Source organism: Pleurodeles waltl, chromosome 9, assembly GCF_031143425.1.
Source record: "Pleurodeles waltl isolate 20211129_DDA chromosome 9, aPleWal1.hap1.20221129, whole genome shotgun sequence".
NCBI classification, from domain to species: Eukaryota; Metazoa; Chordata; class Amphibia; order Caudata; family Salamandridae; genus Pleurodeles; species Pleurodeles waltl.
This window is the reverse complement of record NC_090448.1, coordinates 557,482,639-557,503,537: the sequence shown is the minus strand read 5'-3', so window position 1 is coordinate 557,503,537 and position 20,899 is coordinate 557,482,639. Positions and strand designations below refer to the sequence as shown.

The 20,899-nt window shown below is 44.7% G+C and overlaps 1 protein-coding gene across 2 annotated transcripts in view; it reads right to left on the bottom strand.

Annotated features, from left to right (window-relative positions):
- The window catches only part of DMAC2 (distal membrane arm assembly component 2), a 79,996-nt gene that overhangs the window by 20,269 nt on the left and 38,828 nt on the right, over positions 1-20,899 (bottom strand). For both annotated transcript variants that reach the window (XM_069207511.1, XM_069207512.1), the window contains exon 4: positions 17,913-18,052. In XM_069207511.1, the coding sequence (XP_069063612.1) occupies positions 17,913-18,052 (140 nt within the window). The remainder of the gene's footprint in view (positions 1-17,912; positions 18,053-20,899) is intronic.

Here is a 20,899-nt window from a genome sequence, read left to right as displayed (position 1 = left end):
TTTAGCTTGTGTTAATTATCCATTTTTTCCCTCTCAACCCAAACTATGTGTTGGAAATTGTCTCAAAAGTTATGTGACTCGTACTGCAGATTTGAGATCGTCCTCTGCCTCCCAATTGCTTATTTCCTTTCAGAAACCGTATAACCCTGTTTCTTCCCCTACTCTGGCTCGTTGGGTTAAATGGGTCATGTCCTTAGCTGGCATTGATATAAATTCCTTCGGTGCCCATTCGGCCAGGGGTGCTATGGCCTCTCGCGCCTTTTGGGCAGGATCCTCTCTTCAGGATATTCTCAAGTCTGCAGACTGGTCGAATGAAAGTACGTTTAGAACTTTTTATTGTAAACCAATTTCTCATGTTTCAGATTCCGTCATTGCTATGCTTTGAACATGCATAATATGAGCCTCCGGTCTTGTAATAAAATTGAGATTTTCCTAGCCTTGGTGTCTGAAAGGCTAGATTTTATTAAAGACACGGAGGCGAGTATTATCCCACCACTATTTTAACCCGCCCTGTATCTTTCTTTCAGTGCCAACTCCCTCTTCCAGCGTTGGCTCGACATGATGCACACGAACAACTCTTACCGATTTTGGATTCGCCCGGCAACGTCTATTCCTCCCAGATGGCTCTCCACTTTCGCCATATTCGAGATTGTTGCATGGACATTGTGACTTTGGTTTCTATTTTCTATGCTGTTTTGTTTGTTATTTCTCCTCTTTAGTTTTGCATCAAGAAAAGAGGACTTGTTGCTCGCAGTTAAGATATTAGTATTGTTGTATGTTATCCTATTGGCTGTTGCAGCTATGATGTCATCGTTGTAGTTTTTCTTTATTCTGGGTACTGTAGTTTTTACTTGGCTGCTGTTAAAAATTAAAGCAAGAAAAGACTGCATAATACTCGCCTCCGTGTCTTTAATAAAATCTAGCCTTTCAGACACCAAGGCTAGGAAAATCTCAATTTTATTTCTCATCTGCACAGTACGCCATGACAACAATGGTACCCCGGGCACGTCCGGCGATGACCCTCAAGCAGCCCTTAGCACAGCAAGTACCTTATCCTCGAGGGCCCAGTGGTCATAATTAGCCCTGACTCTCGCAGTGCAGCAAACAAAAAGTAAAAAAAACAGACCCGCCCACCTGATTTGAGCATAAAAAACGCTGGAGGAACAACACAAGGCAGTCACTGTGAGGTGGTGCGGGCGTGGGGAGAGTGGAGTGGCAGAGGTAAAAGCATGGCTCTGCGGAGAATGACATGACTGTAAAACTGTGCCAAAGCATGAAGAAAAGGATACCACGGTAAAGTACCTATTTCTCCACTCTTCCTCCTCCAAAGGTTGGGCTCAACGGGAACCAAAAACAGGGATCCAGGCAGAACAAATTCGGAAAATTAGGCCAGGTGCTCCCTCCCCTCCCTCCCAAAGCAGCAGACATCAGTTACAAACGCATTCACAGGCAGCTGTGCAAATAAAAAAAAGACAAAGAATGAAGGGAAGAGAAAAAAATAGCGAAAGAATGAAAACCTGATGAAGAAAAAAGAGAGGAACAAAAAGGAAATAAATAACCAAGTTTTTGTGAGTTTGAAAGAGAGAGAGGAAGAGGGAAATAAAAAAAGGGAGAGGAGTAGAAATAAACAGTTGACAGAAGGAGAGAAACTGTTAACGTGTGGATTTTAAGAGTTGGAAAGAGAAAAGTGGGGGAGAAAGAAACCATTGAGAGTAAATAGAGTAAAGGAAAGAATGGAGTGAGATGGGTGAATCAGACCCTCCCAAATAAATTTGGCAGCTAAGAATAGATTTAATTGTCCCCTCCTATGTCCTCAAACAGAAGTCAGAGTGTGGAACATCAGGGGGCACTGCAGAACAGCGGAAGGTGCATTAGCAGAGTTATGTGAACCCCAGTACAGCAATATTGAGGTTCTTTAGATCAGGATTGGGGGTATATACAGAGTGGTGCCCCAGCCCAGTGCTGGAATAACAGAAAGTCAGTGGGTGAGGAATGAGAAACAGAGCACCATGTAAATCCTGGTACTGGAATAATGGGGTGCTGCAGGTTAGGGGTGAGGTGCACTGACAGAGTTGTATGTAGGCTGCAGTACTGGAATAGTAACGTGCACACAAAGTCAGAAGTGAGTTATGTTAATGGAGTTATGTTTAGAACCTAATATTGGCATGCCAAGGTTGCCGAGTGTTAGCCTGGAGGTGCTGTGGTGAAGTTGTGAGTAGGCCATAGTATGGGGGTGGCATTGCCTCTGAACCACAGAAGCGAGGAGTCTTGAAGGGCGTGTGTGTTAGCCTTAGTACTGAGAAGAAATGTGCACTGAATGTTTAAATTGATGGATTCTGGCGGAGCTGTGGTGGTTCCCATCAACAGTGGCGTTAGCTGTTAGAATCGAGGTGCACTGGCTGAACTGTGTTTTGCTCTTTTGGGTCCAGTATTTGCTTGTAGTAGGACTGCATATTAGAACTGAGCTGCTGCAATGGAACTGTATGTGAGTGGGGACCCAGTATAGGAAAGGAAGTGACCTCGCCAGGGAACAGCTGCGGTGCACTGATGGAGCTAAGCCTGAGGTCCTATTACTGGAACAGCAGAGTGTAGTGACTATAAGAACTGAGGTGCTCTGGCAGATGACGTGTGTGGGGTTCTAGCATGACTGAGGGCTTGGAGTGTGTGAACTAAGGTGTACTGATGGAGTTGCGCCCAAGGTCCCAGTACTGGAAAAGCAGAGTGTACGGACAAGAACTGAGGTGCTCTGGCAGACAGCGTGTGTGGGTTCCTGGTACTGGCACGGCTGAAGGCTTGGAGTTTGTAAACTGCGGTGCACTGATATAGCTTAGTCGAGGTCCCAGTACTAGAGCAGCAGAGTGTACTGACAGCAAGAACTGAGGTGCTGTGGCAGACAGCGTGTGTAGGGTTTCTAGCAAAGCTGAGGGCTTGGACTGTGTAAACTCTGGTGCACTGATGGAGCTGCACCGAGGTCCCAGTACTAGAGCAGCAGAGTATACTGACTGCAAGAACTGAGGTGCTCTGGCAGACAGCATGAGTAGGGTTTCTGGCAAAGCTGAGGGCTTGGACTGTGTAAAACTTCGGTGCACTGATAGAGCTGCGCCCACGGTCCCAGTACTGGAGCAGCAGAGTATACTGGCTGCAAGAACTGAGGTGCAGCGGCAGACAACGTGTGTGGGGTTCCTGGCACTGGCACGGCTGCAGGCTTTGAGTGTGTGAACTGCTGTGCACTGATGGAGATGCGCCAGAGGTCCCAGTCCCGAAGCAGCAGTGTCTCCTGTCTGCAAGAACTGAGGTGTCCTGGCAGACAACATGTGTGGGGTTCCTGGCACTGGCACGGCTGACGGCTTGGAATGGGTGAACTGCGGGGCACTGATGGAGATGCGCCAGAGGTCCCAGTACTGGAGCACCAGAGTGTACTGACTGCAAGAACTGAGGTGGTCTGTCAGACAGCGTGTGTGGGGTTCCTGTAACTAGCACGGCTGAGGTCTTGGAGTGTGTGAACTGCGGTGCACTGATGGAGCTGCTCCCGAGGTCCCAGTACTGGGACAGCAGGGTGTCCTGGCTGCGTAATTATACAATAGGTGGTCCCTGCTACCACACAGAAGAAGGAGGGACAAAGAAGCAAGACTGACCACTAGCAAGTAAGGATTTTTAGATGACACTGAAACTAACAAATGAAATAGCTGGAAGCCCACAGAAGAAGTATACTTAAAAGTATAGAAGAGCTCGTACGATACTTAAAAGTATACAAGATGTCATATGCTTACGCTTGACCTCAAATGGCAACGCAAGGCACTCAATAGAGGTGGCCCGACAAGAGAAAATGGCAAAGATTCAGCAAGTCATAGATTCTGCACACACAAAGAGGGGAGGACTCTGTAATAGTCAGTTTCCTTAGAGGAGGAAAGAGGCTGAAAAGCTAGCCCTTGTTTCACGGGCTCCACGCCAAGGCCCGCAACTAGACGGGGGATGGATGTTGAGTTGACTGTCCCATTAGGACGAAGACTACAGAATTCAAAACTGAGACAACATAATACTGATGACACTTGAAAGTCACATTGTTTAATGTTGGCTTACTGAACACCCTGAGCAAACATAGAATCACCTTATATACACACAAGCATCTGGAAGACGAAGTATCCAAGTCCGGAGACTTAGCTCCTTAGAAAATGCACACTTAGACTGTGTTTGAGAGGCTTCTCTGTATAGTTTTCTGCTTCTAACAAGACTATGAAGTCAGGGGTGGGTATGCTCTTAAAGAGTTTTCATTAACAAGCATGCACACTCATGAGGAGGGTTGATGGCTGCTACTACTGAGTGGGCACTTAAGGAGCTGGGCAGAATTTCTGGACCCTATTCACAAACTGCATTTTTAGTAAATTTAACAGTTCTACAATAGCATTACTAAAGTACTAAAAAATGCTATTCTCAAACCTAGAAGTGTAATTTTCCACTTCAACCTCTCCTATTTTGTATAGGGAGAGCCTCACCCATTTAAGTTTACTACTTAGTAGTAAATGTGGGAGGGGCCAGGTAGAGGGTCTGGCTGGAAAAAGGGGCATACTTACTACCGATTGGGAAGGGTTTTAGGGAGGCTTAGAATGGACAGACACCCACAAAAAAGGAAGGCCATTGTTATTCACAAACTACACGTCTAACATTTCGACAGCAAAAAAAGGAACCAGAACAGTAATAAAATACTACAGCACAGAGCCAAAATAAGTCCAACACCGCACATGGACAACTACGGGTAGTGCAACAACTATAGAAAATGGAGATAGAGCCTTAAAATAAAGCCCTATAGGAAATAATAAGTATGTGTAAATTATTTAAAATAGTTGAAACTATAAATAAATATTATTTAATGTTAAAAAATATAAAAATGATATATTTTTTAATATTTCAGCAACGTTTTTGAATTTAAAAAGTAATGTTAGTTTACATTTTAATAAAATATAAATTACTTCTAATTAATTCTATACATCACTTCTATTAATTATTAATGTATAATAAATACATTTTTTTTACTTTAAGTCAGAATTTATTTTTTATTTGAAACTTCAGCGGAATAATTTTAGTTTAATACATTTAAACTAAAAAATTACTTTCAAAATTAAGCGAATAGTGCAGTCAAACTTTTTCTCTTGTTCAATATTTCAAAGAAATATTTTTAATTCATTTACAATACTGTTTTAATACAAAAATACAGACGTCCACAGACGGACAACACAATCTGGCGAAGATCACTTAAGTCACTTTGAGGTACAGCTCCCACTCGTGGTCCTCCACTGAAACGCAACAGAGCCTTCGCTCCCACACTGGGGGAACCGGTCAGATGGGTTGCTAATGAGAAAATCCTTTATCTCTGCACTACCTTCCACAGGCAAGCCGCCTCACAGCAATGGGTTCTCAGCCTCAAACTACCCTGTCAGTTAATGTAATGGACTATAGTGGTGTTGTTCGTCAGGATCTGAATTGTGCTCCTAGAGATGGAACCCACAGCTCAAGCCCATTTGCACCACAACTGCATTTCATCTACATGGGCGTCCCATCCCGGTGAAGAGGCATCAGTGACCACAGTAGCCTATGCTTGCAGAGGACAGAACATACAGCCCACAGAGGTCCATCCAGCACTACAGACTTGATGGACTTGGAGATGCATCAGAGTCAGAAATCTCAGAACCATCTCCAGAATATAAATAATCCTTGGAGTAGCAGGAAAAGCTTTTATTCAAATTGTGCTCAGCGCCACACCTTTGAAGGTTACCCACTGCATGGATGGTAAAGCCTAAGTCGTGGTGGAGAGTCATGATGTACCAAAGATGTTCCTCAGCAAGTGCCAGAGATTCCACCGTCACCAGCCGGTTGTCAAGTATGGAAAAAATTGGCTCCTGATTGTCTTAAGAAGCTGCCAATACTGCCAGCACTTTTGAGAAAATATAGGGTGCATCTGTCAGCCTGAATGGAGACTGTGTACTGAGAGTGCTGGGATTCCCAAGGTGAACCCTGGGAAACTTCTGTAAGCAGGGGCACTATACAGATGGAAGTAGGCATCCTGAACCTCCAGGAACACTGGCCAAAACCCCTTATTCAGGGCCATAAAACCTCACTCAAAGGCAGCATCTTTAAGTTCCTTTGTCGAATCAGTAAGGTTAGAAGGCAGATATTAAGGATGGGCCTCAGACCTCCATTCTTCTTGGGGACGGAGAAGTAAAGTAATTAGAATCCTTAGCCCTTTTAAGCTAGAGGTTTCTACCACGTGGCCCCATTGTTCAGTAAAGGAAGGACCATGGTCTCCAGAACTGAGGTGGGCACCGGACAACACAACATGGCAGAAGAGGGGCTGTCCAAAGGGAGACCCAGGAAGGGTACGCCGTAGCTCTTGGGGACCAACCAGATGACCCAGAGGTCTTTCACAATTGTCTATCAACTGATGGGAAAAAAAAAACCTTCATTTCACCAGAAATTAGCTATTTAAGGAGTAGGGAGTCAGAGACACTAAGGCAGTAGAGCAGGTAGGGACGGAGGAGACTGGGCCTGCTTCTGTTAGTGTCCCTTACATGCATCTCTGTCACAAATAGAGAGGTACGCTGGCTGAGGCGTCTGGATTGGTTATGAGGATGGTTTCTGCTGGACTGCTGAGCTCTGGGATAGTCCCGGAACTTCCTATATTGCTGACAGAAGTGCCACACTTGTGAGGCCAGATTCAGTGAGCCCTGCTATTCTTGAAAATGTTCAGAGAGAAGGCAGTCTCCTTTCCAAGAAGCCATAAAAAAAGGCATGTCCACCAGAGTGGACTTGACATCTTCCAAGAAGCCAGTGGAACAGATCCAAACATAGTAGTGAAGTATGACTGAGTGGACCTGGCCATAAAGTCCACTGAATCCAGGCCACACTTCAGAATCTGCAATGAAGCATCCAAACCATTGTTAACTAATTCAGAAAACAGCTTATGCACGGGTTGCAACTGCCAGTTTGCTCAACCCCCACCAGGTGTGTGACATAGCAGTATAACAGGCATGTGGCAGTCACTGTGGGGACAGCGAGGCTCCTGGAAGCAAATACTTTTATGACCATGATGCCCAGTAGCTTAGCCTCGCTGAGTGGATTGGCCACAGAGAAGGCAGTTTGGACACAAAGCATGCTACCAGGTTCTGTGGCAATGTTTGTTGGGAAAGAATTCTGGGTCACCAAGAGCTGGCGTACAGCATATGGCAATTTGCCTGTGGACTACCGGATCAGAGAAGGGCTTTTCCTAAGAGCCAAAAGGGGCCTCATTTAAATGGCAATCCGGGATCTGTAGCTGAAGAAGTTACAAAATGCTAGGTGGCAAAATCTGCTATAGATCTTCCGCTGCTTTATGCTCCATTGTTGTAAAGGGGGATACTTTCTTGGTCGGTGGCCCAGATGGGTAAGTGATGTCTTCTTCAGAATAAGTGTCTAGACCATTGACATTTTGTAGATCACCATAAAGACCAACATAGAAGTAAGAAAGAGAAACCACACTTTTTGCTTCAGCGTTATCTTCCATGTGACCTTAATCTATAACAGGCAACAAAGGCAAATAACTCCTAGACAATTTTCTGGGCCCTCGGAAAAGACTGCTCCACTAGGAAAATTCTAACCTTCTCGTTTGCCACAAAATTATGTCTGCCAACTTCGAGAGGAGCTCAAACAATGGCAATAGTGTGGTGTCTTGATCAGCGCAGAGAGCCCAGAGGATGACAAACTCGTCAGAGGCCTTTTTTAGGTGCCAAGTTGGAGCCAGCAGAGGCATGAAGGTTGGAGTAGACTGGGCAGAGCCGGTGGAGTAGTCAAGCCCAAGAAACAGGTCTGTGCTAGAGGGTGGCCCAGGGTAAAGTCATCCTGTAATGGACATAGATGTGTTAAATATAAGGACAATGTCACTTACCCAGTGTACATCTGTTCGTGGCATGAGACGCTGCAGATTCACATGCTGTGCATATCCCGCCATCTAGTGTTGGGCTCGGAGTGTTACAAGTTGTTTTTCTTCGAAGAAGTCTTTTCGAGTCACGAGATCGAGGGACTCCTCCCATTTCGGCTCCATTGCGCATGGGCGTCGACTCCATCTTAGATTGTTTTCCCTGCAGAGGGTGAGGTAGGAGTTGTGTATATAGTAATAGTGCCCATTCAATGGAGTAATTATGTATGTACATAATGTGATTAAAAGTGTTATATTTACAAGTTTACAAATGTACAAGTTTATTTTTATCAACTTATAACGGCTACAGGCTCCCGGGGAGGTGGGAGGGCGCATGTGAATCTGCAGCGTCTCATGCCACGAACAGATGTACACTGGGTAAGTGACATTTTCCGTTCGATGGCATGTGTAGCTGCAGATACACATGCTGTGCATAGACTAGTAAGCAGTTATCTCCCCAAAAGCGGTAGTTTAGCCTGTAGGAGTTGAAGTTGTTTGAAATAATGTTCATAATACTGCCTGTCCTACTGTGGCTTGTTGTGTTGTTAACACATCCACACAGTAATGTTTAGTGAATGTATGAGGCGTAGACCATGTGGCTGCCTTACAGATTTCTGTCATTGGTATATTTCCTAGAAAGGCCATGGTGTCACCTTTCTTTCTAGTGGAGTGTGCCTTTGGTGTAATAGGCAGTTCTCTCTTTGCTTTAACATAACGGGTTTGAATACACTTAACTATCCATCTGGCAATGCCTTGTTTGGATATTGGATTTCCTGCATGAGCTTTTTGGAAAGCTACAAACAATTGTTTTGTTTTGCGAATTTGTTTGGTTCTATCAATGTAATACATTAGTGTCCTTTTTATGTCTAACGTATGTAATGCTCTTTCAGCTACAGAGTCTGGTTCTGGAAAGAACACTGGGAGTTCCACCGTTTGATTTAAGTGGAACGGTGATATAACCTTTGGCAAAAATTTGGGATTTGTGCGTAGAACCACTTTATGTTTGTGTATTTGTATAAAGGGTTCCTGTATGGTAAAGGCTTGTATTTCACTTACTCTTCTGAGAGACGTGATAGCTATTAGGAAGGCTACTTTCCAGGTTAAGTATTGCATCTCACAAGAGTGCATGGGTTTGAATGGTGGACCCATGAGTCATGTTAATACAATATTGAGGTTCCACAAAGAAACTGGTGGTGTTCTTGGTGGAATGATCCTTTTTAGACCCTCCATAAATGCTTTTATGACTGGGATTCTAAATAGTGAAGTTGAATGTGTAATTTGCAGATAGGCCAAAATTGCTGTGAGATGTATTTTAATGGATGAAAAAGCTAACTTAGACTTTTGTAAGTGTAGTAAGTAGCTTACAATGTTTTTTGCGGACGCGTGTAATGGTTGAATTTGATTATTATGACAGTAATAAACAAATCGTTTCCATTTATTTGCGTAGCAATGTCTTGTAGTAGGTTTTCTAGCCTGTTTGATGACCTCCATACATTCTTGTGTAAGGTCTAGATGTCCGAATTCTAAGACCTCAGGAGCCAGATTGAGCGATGCTGGATTTGGGTGTCTGATCTGTTGTTTGTGTTGAGTTAACAGATCTGGTCTGTTTGGTAGTTTGATATGAGGCACTACTGACAGGTCTAGTAGTGTTGTGTACCAAGGTTGTCGTGCCCAAGTTGGTGCTATTAGTATTAGTTTGAGTTTGTTTTGACTCAATTTGTTTACTAGATACGGAAGGAGTGGGAGAGGGGGAAAAGCGTGAGCAAATATCCCTGACCAACTCATCCATAACGCATTGCCCTTGGAGGGAGGTTGTGGGTACCTGGATGCGAAGTTTTGGCATTTTGCGTTTTCTTTTGTTGCGAATAGGTCTATTTGCGGTGTTCCCCAGTTTTGGAAGTAGGTCTGTAGTATCTGGGGATGAATTTCCCATTCGTGGATTTGTTGGTGATCTCGACTGAGATTGTCGGCTAACTGGTTTTGAATTCCTGGTATGTATTGCGCTATTAGGCGAATGTGATTGTGAATCGCCCAATGCCAAATCTTTTGTGCTAAGACACACAACTGTGTTGAGTGTGTCCCTCCCTGTTTGGTTAGGTAATACATTGTTGTCATGTTGTCTGTTTTGACAAGAATGTGTTTGTGGGCTATTAGTGGTTGAAATGCTTTTAATGCTAGAAACACTGCTAGTAGTTCTAGTTGATTTATAAGAAGTTGTTTTTGCTGAGTGTCCCATTGTCCCTGGATGCTGTGCTGGTTGAGGTGTGCTTCCCACCCTACCATGGAAGCATCTGTTGGGGTCACGTATTGAGGCACTGGGTCTTGGAAGGGCCACCCTTGGTTTAAATTGATAGGATTCCACCACTGAAGCGAGGTGTGTGTTTGGCGGTCTATCAACACTAGATCCTGAAGTTGACCCTGTGCTTGTGTCCATTGGGCCGCATGTGTAATCTTGCATCTGGGACAATGGCTATGCATGAAGACATCATGCCTAGAAGTTTCCTCACTAATTTTATTTGATATTTTTGGTTTGGGTGCATGCTTTGTATTACATTTTGGAATGCTTGTACCCTTTGTGGACTTGGAGTGGCAATCCCTTTTTTTGTGTTGATTGTCGCTCCTAAGTATTGTTGTATTTGACACGGTTGTAAGTGTGATTTTAGGTAGTTTATTGAGAACCCTAATTTGTGAAGGGTTTCCACGACGTATTTTGTGTGTTGAAGACACTGTTTCTGAGTGTTGGTTTTTATTAACCAATCGTCTAGATACGGGAATACGTGTATGTGCTGTCTTCTGATATGTGCCACTACTACTGCAAGGCATTTTGTAAATACCCTTGGTGCTGTTGTTATCCCGAATGTTAACACTTTGAATTGGTAATGTACTCCTTGGATTACAAACCTCAAGTATTTTCTGTGTGAAGGATGTATGGGTATATGGAAGTACGCATCCTTTAGATCTAATGTTGACATGTAGTCTTGTTGTTTGAGCAAGGGGATCACGTCTTGAAGTGTTACCATGTGAAAGTGATCTGATTTGATGTAAAGACTTAGTGTTCTGAGATCTAAGATGGGTCTCAGAGATTTGTCCTTTTTGGGTATTAGAAAATACAGGGAATAAACACCTGTTCCTTTCTGATGGTTGGGTACGAGTTCTATTGCCTCTTTTTGTAACAACGCTTGGACTTCTAGTTGTAATAGATCCAAGTGCTGTTTGGACATGTTGTGTGTTCCTGGAGGCACATTTGGTGGTAATTGTAGGAATTCTATGCACTAACCATGTTGGATAATGGCTAGGACCCACGAGTCTGTAGTTATTTCTTCCCAATTTTTTTAATAATCTGTGAGTCTCCCCCCCCACTGGTGTTATGTGTTGGGGATTTGTGACATTGAAGTCACTGTTTAGTTTGTGGGGTCTTTGGGCTTTGGAATTTCCCTCTGGTTTTAGGGAACTGTCCACCTCTATATTGTCCCCAAAAGCCTCCTCTTTGATACTGGCCCTGGTATGTGGGTCTGGCTTGTGAGGTTGAGGGTTCTGTGCTTTGGGCTCGAAACCCCCCTCTGAAGTGTAGCTTTCAAAAGGTGCCTCTGCTCTGTGGGGAGTAGAGCGCGCCCATGGCTTTGGCCGTGTCAGTGTCCTTTTTTAACTTCTCTATAGCTGTATCCACTTCCGGCCCAAACAGCTGTTGTCCATTAAAAGGCATATTAAGCACAGCCTGTTGGATCTCTGGCTTAAATCCGGAGGTGCGGAGCCATGCGTGTCTCTGAATAGTGACCGCTGTATTCACAGTTCTGTCTGCTGTGTCCGCTGCGTCCATTGCCGATCGTATCTGGTTGTTGGAGATACTTTGGCCCTCCTCCACCACTTGCTGTGCACGCTTTTGAAACTCCTTGGGAAGATGTTCAATAAAATGCTGCATTTCATCCCAATGAGCCCTGTCGTATCTTGCCAATAAAGCCTGTGAATTGGCAATGCGCCACTGATTGGCTGCCTGTGCTGCAACTCTTTCCTGCATCAAACTTTCGACTTTCTTTGTCGGGTGGTGGTGCATCCCCAGAAGTCTGTGAGTTTGCCCTTTTGCGTGCTGCGCCTACTACCACTGAGTCAGGTGTTAGTTGTTGCGTGATGTACACAGGGTCCGTAGGGGGAGGCTTGTACTTTTTTTCCACCCTAGGTGTAATGGCTCTGCATTTGACGGGGTCTTGAAACACTTGTTTTGCGTGTTTTAACTTCCCTGGTAACATCGGCAGACTCTGGTACTGGCTGTGTGTTGACGACAAAGTATTAAATAAAAAGTCATCCTCAACAGGTTCAGCATGCAGTGCTACATTGTGAAAAGTAGCTGCTCTGGACACCACCTTCATGTAAGCAGTACTGTCTTCAGGTGGTGACGGTCTTGCCGGGTAGCGGTCTGGACTATTATCAGATACTGGTGCATCATATAGATCCCATGCATCTGGGTCATCCCTGTGTGCATTGGAGATTGCATCATAGGGGGTGTTGCAATTGGTGACAGTTGCAGTGAGTGCTGTGGCGATGGTTGTGGCGAAAAACGTGGTGGAGTTTTTTCTTTCGCCACCTTTGCTTTTGGCTGTTTCTTTGTGTCTTGAAAAGCAAGTTTCCTTTTCATTTTAATAGTGGGAAGAGTTCTTATTTTCCCCGTATCTTTTTGAATATGGAGCCTTCTTTGTGTATAGTCTGGCTCCCCCATCTCTAATTCTTGTCCAAATTTATGGCCTTGTAGTTGTGCTGAAAGGCCTTGTTCTTCGGAATAAGAACTTTGTTTCGGCTCCGATGCTGGGTGTTTCGGCACCAAAACTTTTTCCACAGTCTTTTTCGGCTCCGAAGCCACCTTTTTCAGTTTCGGGGTGCCGACTTTGCTCGGAGCCGGTATCGAGTTTGGTCGGAGCCAGTATCTCGGTGCCGAGTATACTCTGTGCCGGTATCTCGACTGGAGTCGGATGTCTTCGACACGTGTGTGCCCTTTTTCGGTGCCGATGGTTGGTCACCGAGTTTACGGGTTAAGCCATGGCCTGCCGGCGGTGGCGTCCCCTGGACCTTCATGATTTTGGCGTGAGTTTTGGCCGGGGCACGTTTACTCACGGTTTTCGCCGGCTGCTCACTTTCGGCCTCGTCCGAGTCAGCAATGGAGAAAGTCTCCTCTTCCTCGACGTCGTGGTGTCCTGACGGCGTCGATGCCATTTGAAGCCTTAGAGCTCTCCGGTCCCGTAGCGTCTTCTTCGACCGAAATGCCCGACAGGCCTCACAAGTATCCTCTTTGTGTTCGGGGGACAAACACAAATTACAGACCAAATGCTGATTTGTGTAAGGATACTTATTGTGGCATTCGGGGCAGAAGCGGAATGGGGTCCGCTCCATGAGCCTTGAAGACGCACGCGGTCGGTCCGACCAGGCCCCGCCGGGGGATAGAGGCCCCGAAGGGCTACCGGAGCTTTTCTTTTATTCGGTGTCGATCTGCTATAACTAACCCGATACCGAACGCAAACAATACTGTCGAATTTTCTGAGATTTAACTAACTTTCCGAACCGAAACACGGAGCGAAGAGGAACACGTCCGAACCCGATGCCGGAAAGAAAACAATCTAAGATGGAGTCGACGCCCATGCGCAATGGAACCAAAATGGGAGGAGTCCCTCGATCTCGTGACTCGAAAAGACTTCTTCGCAGAAAAACAACTTGTAACACTCCGAGCCCAACACTAGATGGCGGGATATGCACAGCATGTGTATCTGCAGCTACACATGCCATCGAACATATATATATATATGTTGTTAACAATAACGAATTAGAATTGATGTATAATTTGTGAACAGTAGGTGGCAGTGTTAGACTGATACCACAATTTTTCTGTACGGGTAAGCGTGGTAAAAGTATGAGCTGTACCGAATTGCGTGGTGAAGGTATTTCACGTGAATGAATGTAAATGCGTGGGAAAGGTATGAATAGTAAAATCGTGCGCGGTGAAGGAAAGCGTGGTGATGTCACACAACCGTCGATAGAGAACTGAATTCTGGCAAGATCGGAGAAATGAGACATGACTCCAAGCGGTCCCAGATACGGGATCAATTCCCCGAGGAGGAAGAAATGTTCTCCTTTGTATAGCGCTTTTTCATGGTTCTTGTGGGCGTAAGGGAAGGGGGTATGGCTTACTGTATCCCTGTCGGTCTTGACCTAAAATAACTTTAGGTGCCCCGGAGACAACGATCGCATGGCACAAAGTTATGACGGAGACAGGACACCACATGCAGATGCTGTATGGATCAGATGGAGAAATCCGCTTGTAGCACTTGCAGCAGGGGTTGAATCCTGAACGTTTTTGAGGATACAGTTGACCTAGTCCAGGTCAAAGGTCAGGACATCTGGTCAATGAAGCACTGGGGGAGAGCTCCAGGAACAAATCAATGACAAGCTCAAAAACACGAATGAAGGGACATCACCATGTAGGTTGGTGCGTATTATATGCCGGTATCACCATGTCTAGCTGACGGAGTCGCAGCAGAAGTCACACAGTGCGATGGACAGCGCTGGATAGTTTACTGGTGGAGAAGAAAGTTTTCTGGACCAGTCTGACCCACTGGAGGTAGCGTTGAGTACTCTGGAGGGTAATGCATCCATCAAAAACCTAAGCTGAGCTTCTTACAGCATTCATTGCACAGTGTTCTCAGATTAATAGTATTCCATTAGGCTGAGCGACCCGCCGCCCGCCCCCAAATCTCTGACACACCCATCCCCTCCCAATTTTGGCTTTCCCTTAGATCAGTGAGTTAGTGGCGGAATTTGAAATTGTGTTGAACTTCAGATTAATTGGAGCAAGTCAATAATATCCAATTCCATGGTTATGAGGTGGGACAATAGAGGGAATTGCTTAATAGGGTGTCCATAGAAAGATTGGTGATTGTCTACTTGCCTTGCACAGGAGGAAGAAAGTGTGTTGCATAATTATCTGATTTAGAAACAGCCCAGGCCCCCTAGACCTCCTGAGAGATCCGAGCACAAAGTATTCTCATCAACGAGAGGTGGTGCAGGGAACTGTTACGATGGTAGCAAGTGTAACGTCATTCTTGAATATCGTATTCTACTCCCACGACCATATTATATATTTGTCTAATTGGACTATGCTAATGCTATGCATTCTTTGCTGTCTGACTTCTAATATCACAGATATTACTATGAATTATCACACAAATTGTATGCTGATCATGAATGTAGAATCTGAAGTGAAGCTAGTGACTATGATAAATCGCTTTATCGTTTATAACTGTAATTTTGCTTATTAGTAGTATAAAAATGAATACACTACTTTTTAAAGGGCTTCTTCTTGAGGCATGTCCGTAATTTTGATTCCAAAGTTCATGCAACAAGTTTGTTAACTAAAAAGAATACAAAGTTTTCACGTTACATTGATTATGTTGTTCGTTTTTTACACCATACAGTTCAAGGAGTTCAAGCCAATTTTGAACACTGATCAAGAGGGATGCAAGTAATCTGGTTGCAGACAAGCTCTACCTCCAAACACAAACACTATGACAGAACATGTAACATCCTTTCCTTTGAAATCCATCACAGCATCAGAAGATGAATATTTGTGGTGGAACTAGACTTTGCCCCTCTATGCAAGTGTAAAACTATTTCAGAAAATGTGTATGGGGATCAGAATTTAGACTACAAAGTGATCAAAACCCAATGACAACACAGAGCCATGGCTTAGAGCATCTACTCGGTTTGCTAACATGACCATAGAGCTGTACATCTACAGCTGCGTTGCACAGTGTGTGACTAGGTTAGAAACGTCACACCTGACGTTTGTTGAAAATGCCAGTGAACCAAGAAACAACACCAAAGATATCGACTGGGTTGACTGTATGGTTGCAGCTGTAGTACTAAGAGGGGAAGTCATTCTAAAAGGAGTGGATGAAAAGATACAGTAAATCATCGTTCTGATAAAAGCCCTTGAGGAATCGGGTGCTAGATGACCCAACGCTAGTTAATTAAAGTATAAAGGCCAAGTTAAGCTGTACAGCAATAACAAACCAAGTAGAAATGTTTCCTTCAGAGAAGTGTAAAAACTTAACAGGGCTGACGTATTGAACACCAAAAGTTCACCTACCTAGTAACGTGCAAAACTAAAAGATGGTTAATTTATTTTGGTGGGCAAAAGGTGGTGGAAAAAAATGACAAGGTAACAAGTAATGTGAGAGTCATCCGACAAGTCCTAGGAAGCACCGGAGTCCACTGGTGGCCATGAGATATACTGGTATGTACTTCGAGAAGACTGCAATGGATGTGGCCTGCGCACCGAAACACAACTTTGGGATAAATTAACTATTTCAATAAAATCCCAAAAGAAGGAGGTTGAGAATGAGAGGACAGAAATATATGGACAATGTTATGTTATGTTATGTTATTTTTATTTGTACCGCGCACAGCTGCCCCAGCAAAGGGGCAACAATGAGGATGGTGTCCAATTTATGTTGAGTATATAAATATTTTTGGGAAAGATTTAGGTATAAAATATAAATAACCTCCTATAGCATCCAGGCGCAAACTGAATTCTCGAAAGAACCAATATGAAAGTGAAACATTCTTGCATTGGTGTATAAATATAGAGCGAGATGAAGGAGCAGATAATGTGACCCATCTAGACGTACTGCATAGTTTTCTCCATTGGTTTTCAGGAGAATCCGAGTCCGGAACTCCAATATGATGCCATGGTGGATGCTGTGTACTAAACTTAGGATGGTCTGGGGAACAAATAAGGCAAAGAATGAACAGATATCAAGAAATGTCGGTGAGAATATGAGTGATCTGGATTTAGGTCACGCAGGTGGTCAGGATTAAAAAAAGTAGGCGTCAGGGTGTCCAAAGACAAGGTATAACCTAGGGACCTCATGTAGGCTGTATTAGTATGACGTATTTATGTGAAGGCTGGTGGCATAAGGACTGCGATCTGAGCGGGGTAGCACCAAGTAGGAACAGTGAAAAGAGCCCGAGGGCTTGTTTCATACTACAAGGGAGGTAATGTTAAAGCTATAAGGATGTTCCTTTAATCATATGCGTTTGTATTGTATATCTGTGTGCTGCGTCACCGGGATGATTTGTGTGCATTCCTTCTATATGGGTGTAGATTTGTTTCCGACATTCTCCATCTGTCACGTGGCACCAGCACTGCCTCTGATTGAATTGCTGTAGTTTGTTGGTACAAAGCTCGGCTTCGTTCCCTGTGACAGTTCATTTCTACTGTGCGCATACACTCATTGGCTCACATAACTCTTCGGCTGGAGCCAGTCAGTGGCCTTCCCTAGTGATCTGTCTCCATCTATAATCAATTCATCTTAGGTTTAGAAGGGTTTATTCTCAACCCCAACATTGGTCTGCTGCTGCTGTGGAGGAAATCTACTGGAATACAGATGTCTTTATGTTGCCAAAAGGCATAGCAGTGGTACTCGGTTCCCAAGAAGGCAGGGTCATTTATCCGTTGCATAGTTTAATCCAGTTAGGTTAAGAAGATGACCAGCAAATGGAAAAGAATCTCAGTTGAAATTATTCGGAAATTTGCATCATGATTTTTTTTATATTGGATTTACTGAAAACACAGTCTTTGCTTAGCAGGTAGCAAGGTACCGAAGTAAGGTAATGGGTAGAGACCAAACTAAGAGCTCGAGGCTTGTGCTCCCCAGTCTCAACATCCACTTTGAGTCTAATAGTTCTGACACCTATGGAATCCTCAAAGAAGCATAGAACCGGCCACTCACAGCAATCAGCCACATATTCAAGACGGGTACCACGCAAAGTACCACACATACTTGTACAACTGAAACTGTAAGGAGGTGAAAATACAAAAAACAAATAGAATACCTATAATGAGTAAGTTGAAATGAAAATATATGGGGATCTGTAGCAGAGGAACTTTGACCTTAAACATAAATAGAATAGATTATGTCCTCACCTATGTTTTCCAACCCATCGTAGTTAACCAGACAGCCACTTAAATCCACAGCTTCTACGGGTACGTCTTTGTGATTTATGAAATCCCAGCTGAATTTCCCTTTCTTGTCTGCACGAAACCACTCCTCCTGTCCCTGAAACCTTCAATAAGACAAAAAGAATGATCAGACTTCATATATTTGAAGGTAAAATATCCCCATCCCCAGTGGCGGTCAAGGAATTCCCAAATATTCTGCTCAGAGGCCTTTGAACCCACTGAAACATGCACAGGTACTTTATGTTGTCCTCTAGAGCCTGAGCGAGATCCTCTGTGTAACATATCACTGGCAAATATGCATCAATCAGCTGTGGCCATCAGCATCATCAACAATCATCCTATCAGGAGAGAGAGGTTTAAAAGGGCACCCGGTGAAGCACATGTCATAACCACACTCCAATAACAGCAAAAGCCAAACAAGGGGACTGGCTGGCAGCGAGGTGTATTTCTCCCTTCTTGGTGGAGGATTGATGGACACATATTCAACTATAGCATTTAGAGAGGTGACGACCAGCCGCCAGTCAGAGTAAGGAAGTTTCACACCGGCCCCAACTCTATCCCTCTTTCACTCTCCCTATTGTGTTAATGTGTCATTCCAGGGCACGCCAGATTAGCAAAATTGGTGTCGACACATGGAACAGCATACATAATGCAAGCAGTGTTTTGTCCTCGAACTGTATGCAAAATTATTACAGAGACAGAGACCTCCAAGGACATTAAAAATGTACAAGCCTGGATACCCGCATGCTCAGAGCACTTGTATCTTCTTCAGGAGCTCTAGGTCATTAATTGTACGAAGGTAGAGGATACTATTGTTTTAATATGTTTTTAGGCACAGCATGGGGTAAGAAGGCATGGATTGGAAAATTTTCGCAAAATTTGTCCGAATTTTTCGAAACAGGTGTGAGGTAAAGAGTAGGAAGTGAGAGGACATTGTTGTTGCTACAGGGGAAATCTTCAACCACAGGACAACAGTTTAGGGAGCAACACCTCCGCTGACGTGTTGAGAAATCAAACGGTCCAAATGCTTACATTTTTATAAGAGGCAGGAGGAGTAAACAGACTGCTAATAGCTTTCTTCCACGTGCAGTAAACATACAGGAGGAGAACCTCAATTACTTTAATTCTACAGGTGGATTATGTAACCTTTTACTGGTTTTAATGTATTTATATAACGAAGCAGAGAGGGGGTGGTTCACCTATAGTTGGTTTGTAGCCGCTGCTGATGGTTTTTCTGGGGTGGTGGTGAAAGGGTGAACAACAGAGCTTCTTGTGGGACCCTGTGCCCTGCAATCAGGCTTCCTATTCCCATGTGTTGTCACTCCTCTCCTTTACAACTTAATACACTATCTTTCAGAAAAGCTCAATGCCACCTTTCTCTTAGCCACACCCACAAATTTCTATGACAGGGGAACACACAACAACAACTGTTTGACAGGAAAGAATGAAGTTGGAATAAAATTGGAAGTCATTCAACATGTGTCAGTGGCCCTTTCAGAGGGCCACGGGACAAGCAGCAGCTACTGCACCAAAGGCTTCCTCGGGAGGCGCGGTGTTGAGGTGGATACAGAGAAGTGAACATGGGCTCACAACTGAAAACGCACACAGCAGTAGCCATAAATAATTGTCCAGCCACACACTCACTTTTATGGAAAAACAGAAGTATTTTACTCCTAGCATTGCCAACACAAAGGAGAAAAGCGGCATTCACACACAACTACACAGTTCCCCAAAGGTCAGGGCTCTAGTGTTTCTTTAGGCTGTCCCCCGGGTCCCACTCCCTCCTCACAACAGTGGTTGTTCCTCATTCACTACAGACAATCCCCACTAGTAGGCAGAGTCTCAAGAGTCCACTCTGACTCAAAGATTACAGTGTTCCAGCACCACAGAGCGAAGCAGCAAGCAAGTTCCCCCAGAGATGACTCTCCTGATATTGGTTTTACTCGCCCCTGCAGGCTTGGAGCACCCAGAGTTCCTGAGCACGCCCTGTCCGTGGAGCCTTGGAGCCGCAGCAGCTGAATAAGGTGAGTTTCACTGCTTGGAGCCCCGGCTGGCTGCACTCAGCAGGTGCATAGTCCCTCACATGCGGTTGCGCCACTGAAGCGACAGGCAGATCTTTGGCTCCGCCTGCAGATTAAGGGTCCGATCCATCCCACGGTGCTCATACGGGCACCGACGCAATCGGTGCAGCGGGTGTTTCTTCACATTTCACAAAGGGAGCCCACTCAACATGACTCTCCACTGGACCTCGCTCCCTCCAATGCTCTTCTCATCCTCACAGGGCACAGTTGTTGTGACAAGCAGGCAGGCATTGGTGTTCCAGGTCCTAGGGCAACTGATCTTGGATTTTCTTGGTGATCTCCCTTAACCCAGCAGGGTGGTTAGCAGGCCTTTACCCCCATTCCTGGTCACAGGCAAAAGTCTTTCAGAGCTAACCTTGCTCATACAGCCATTCTACCTGCTGCCTGGCAACATGGATCATGCATGTGCCACGACATAGGCTTGTCTCACGGACTGCAATATTGTTGGACCAGTAGGGGCACCCAAAGCACTACCCCCATAATGGTGGAAGACTCCTGCCTTCACCAGGAGTTAAGCAGCACGAGCGAGATGGTGGCAGCATAACATGTAGCAATCAGTACGAGTGAACAGGTCCTTTTTAACCTGTGTCACTGGAATGTGGCCTACAGTCTCATTCACTTTTAAAGTTTGGCTGCTGTGTGCTTAACTCATTCTTGGCCTACACTAGGTTGGTGTCAAGTGAAGCGCAGAAGTGGTGTACCTGCACTGGGTGTGCCTGGGAAGGGAACAATATAGGGACAGTGGAATAAGCAGTGAGTGGATGCTGTATCCAAACTCATATGCCTGCGAGTGGTACAGTACCCTAAGGATGTACAGCTGTGCAATGCATGATGGACAAATGCATGTGCTGGGTGTATGTGTATCTGTGA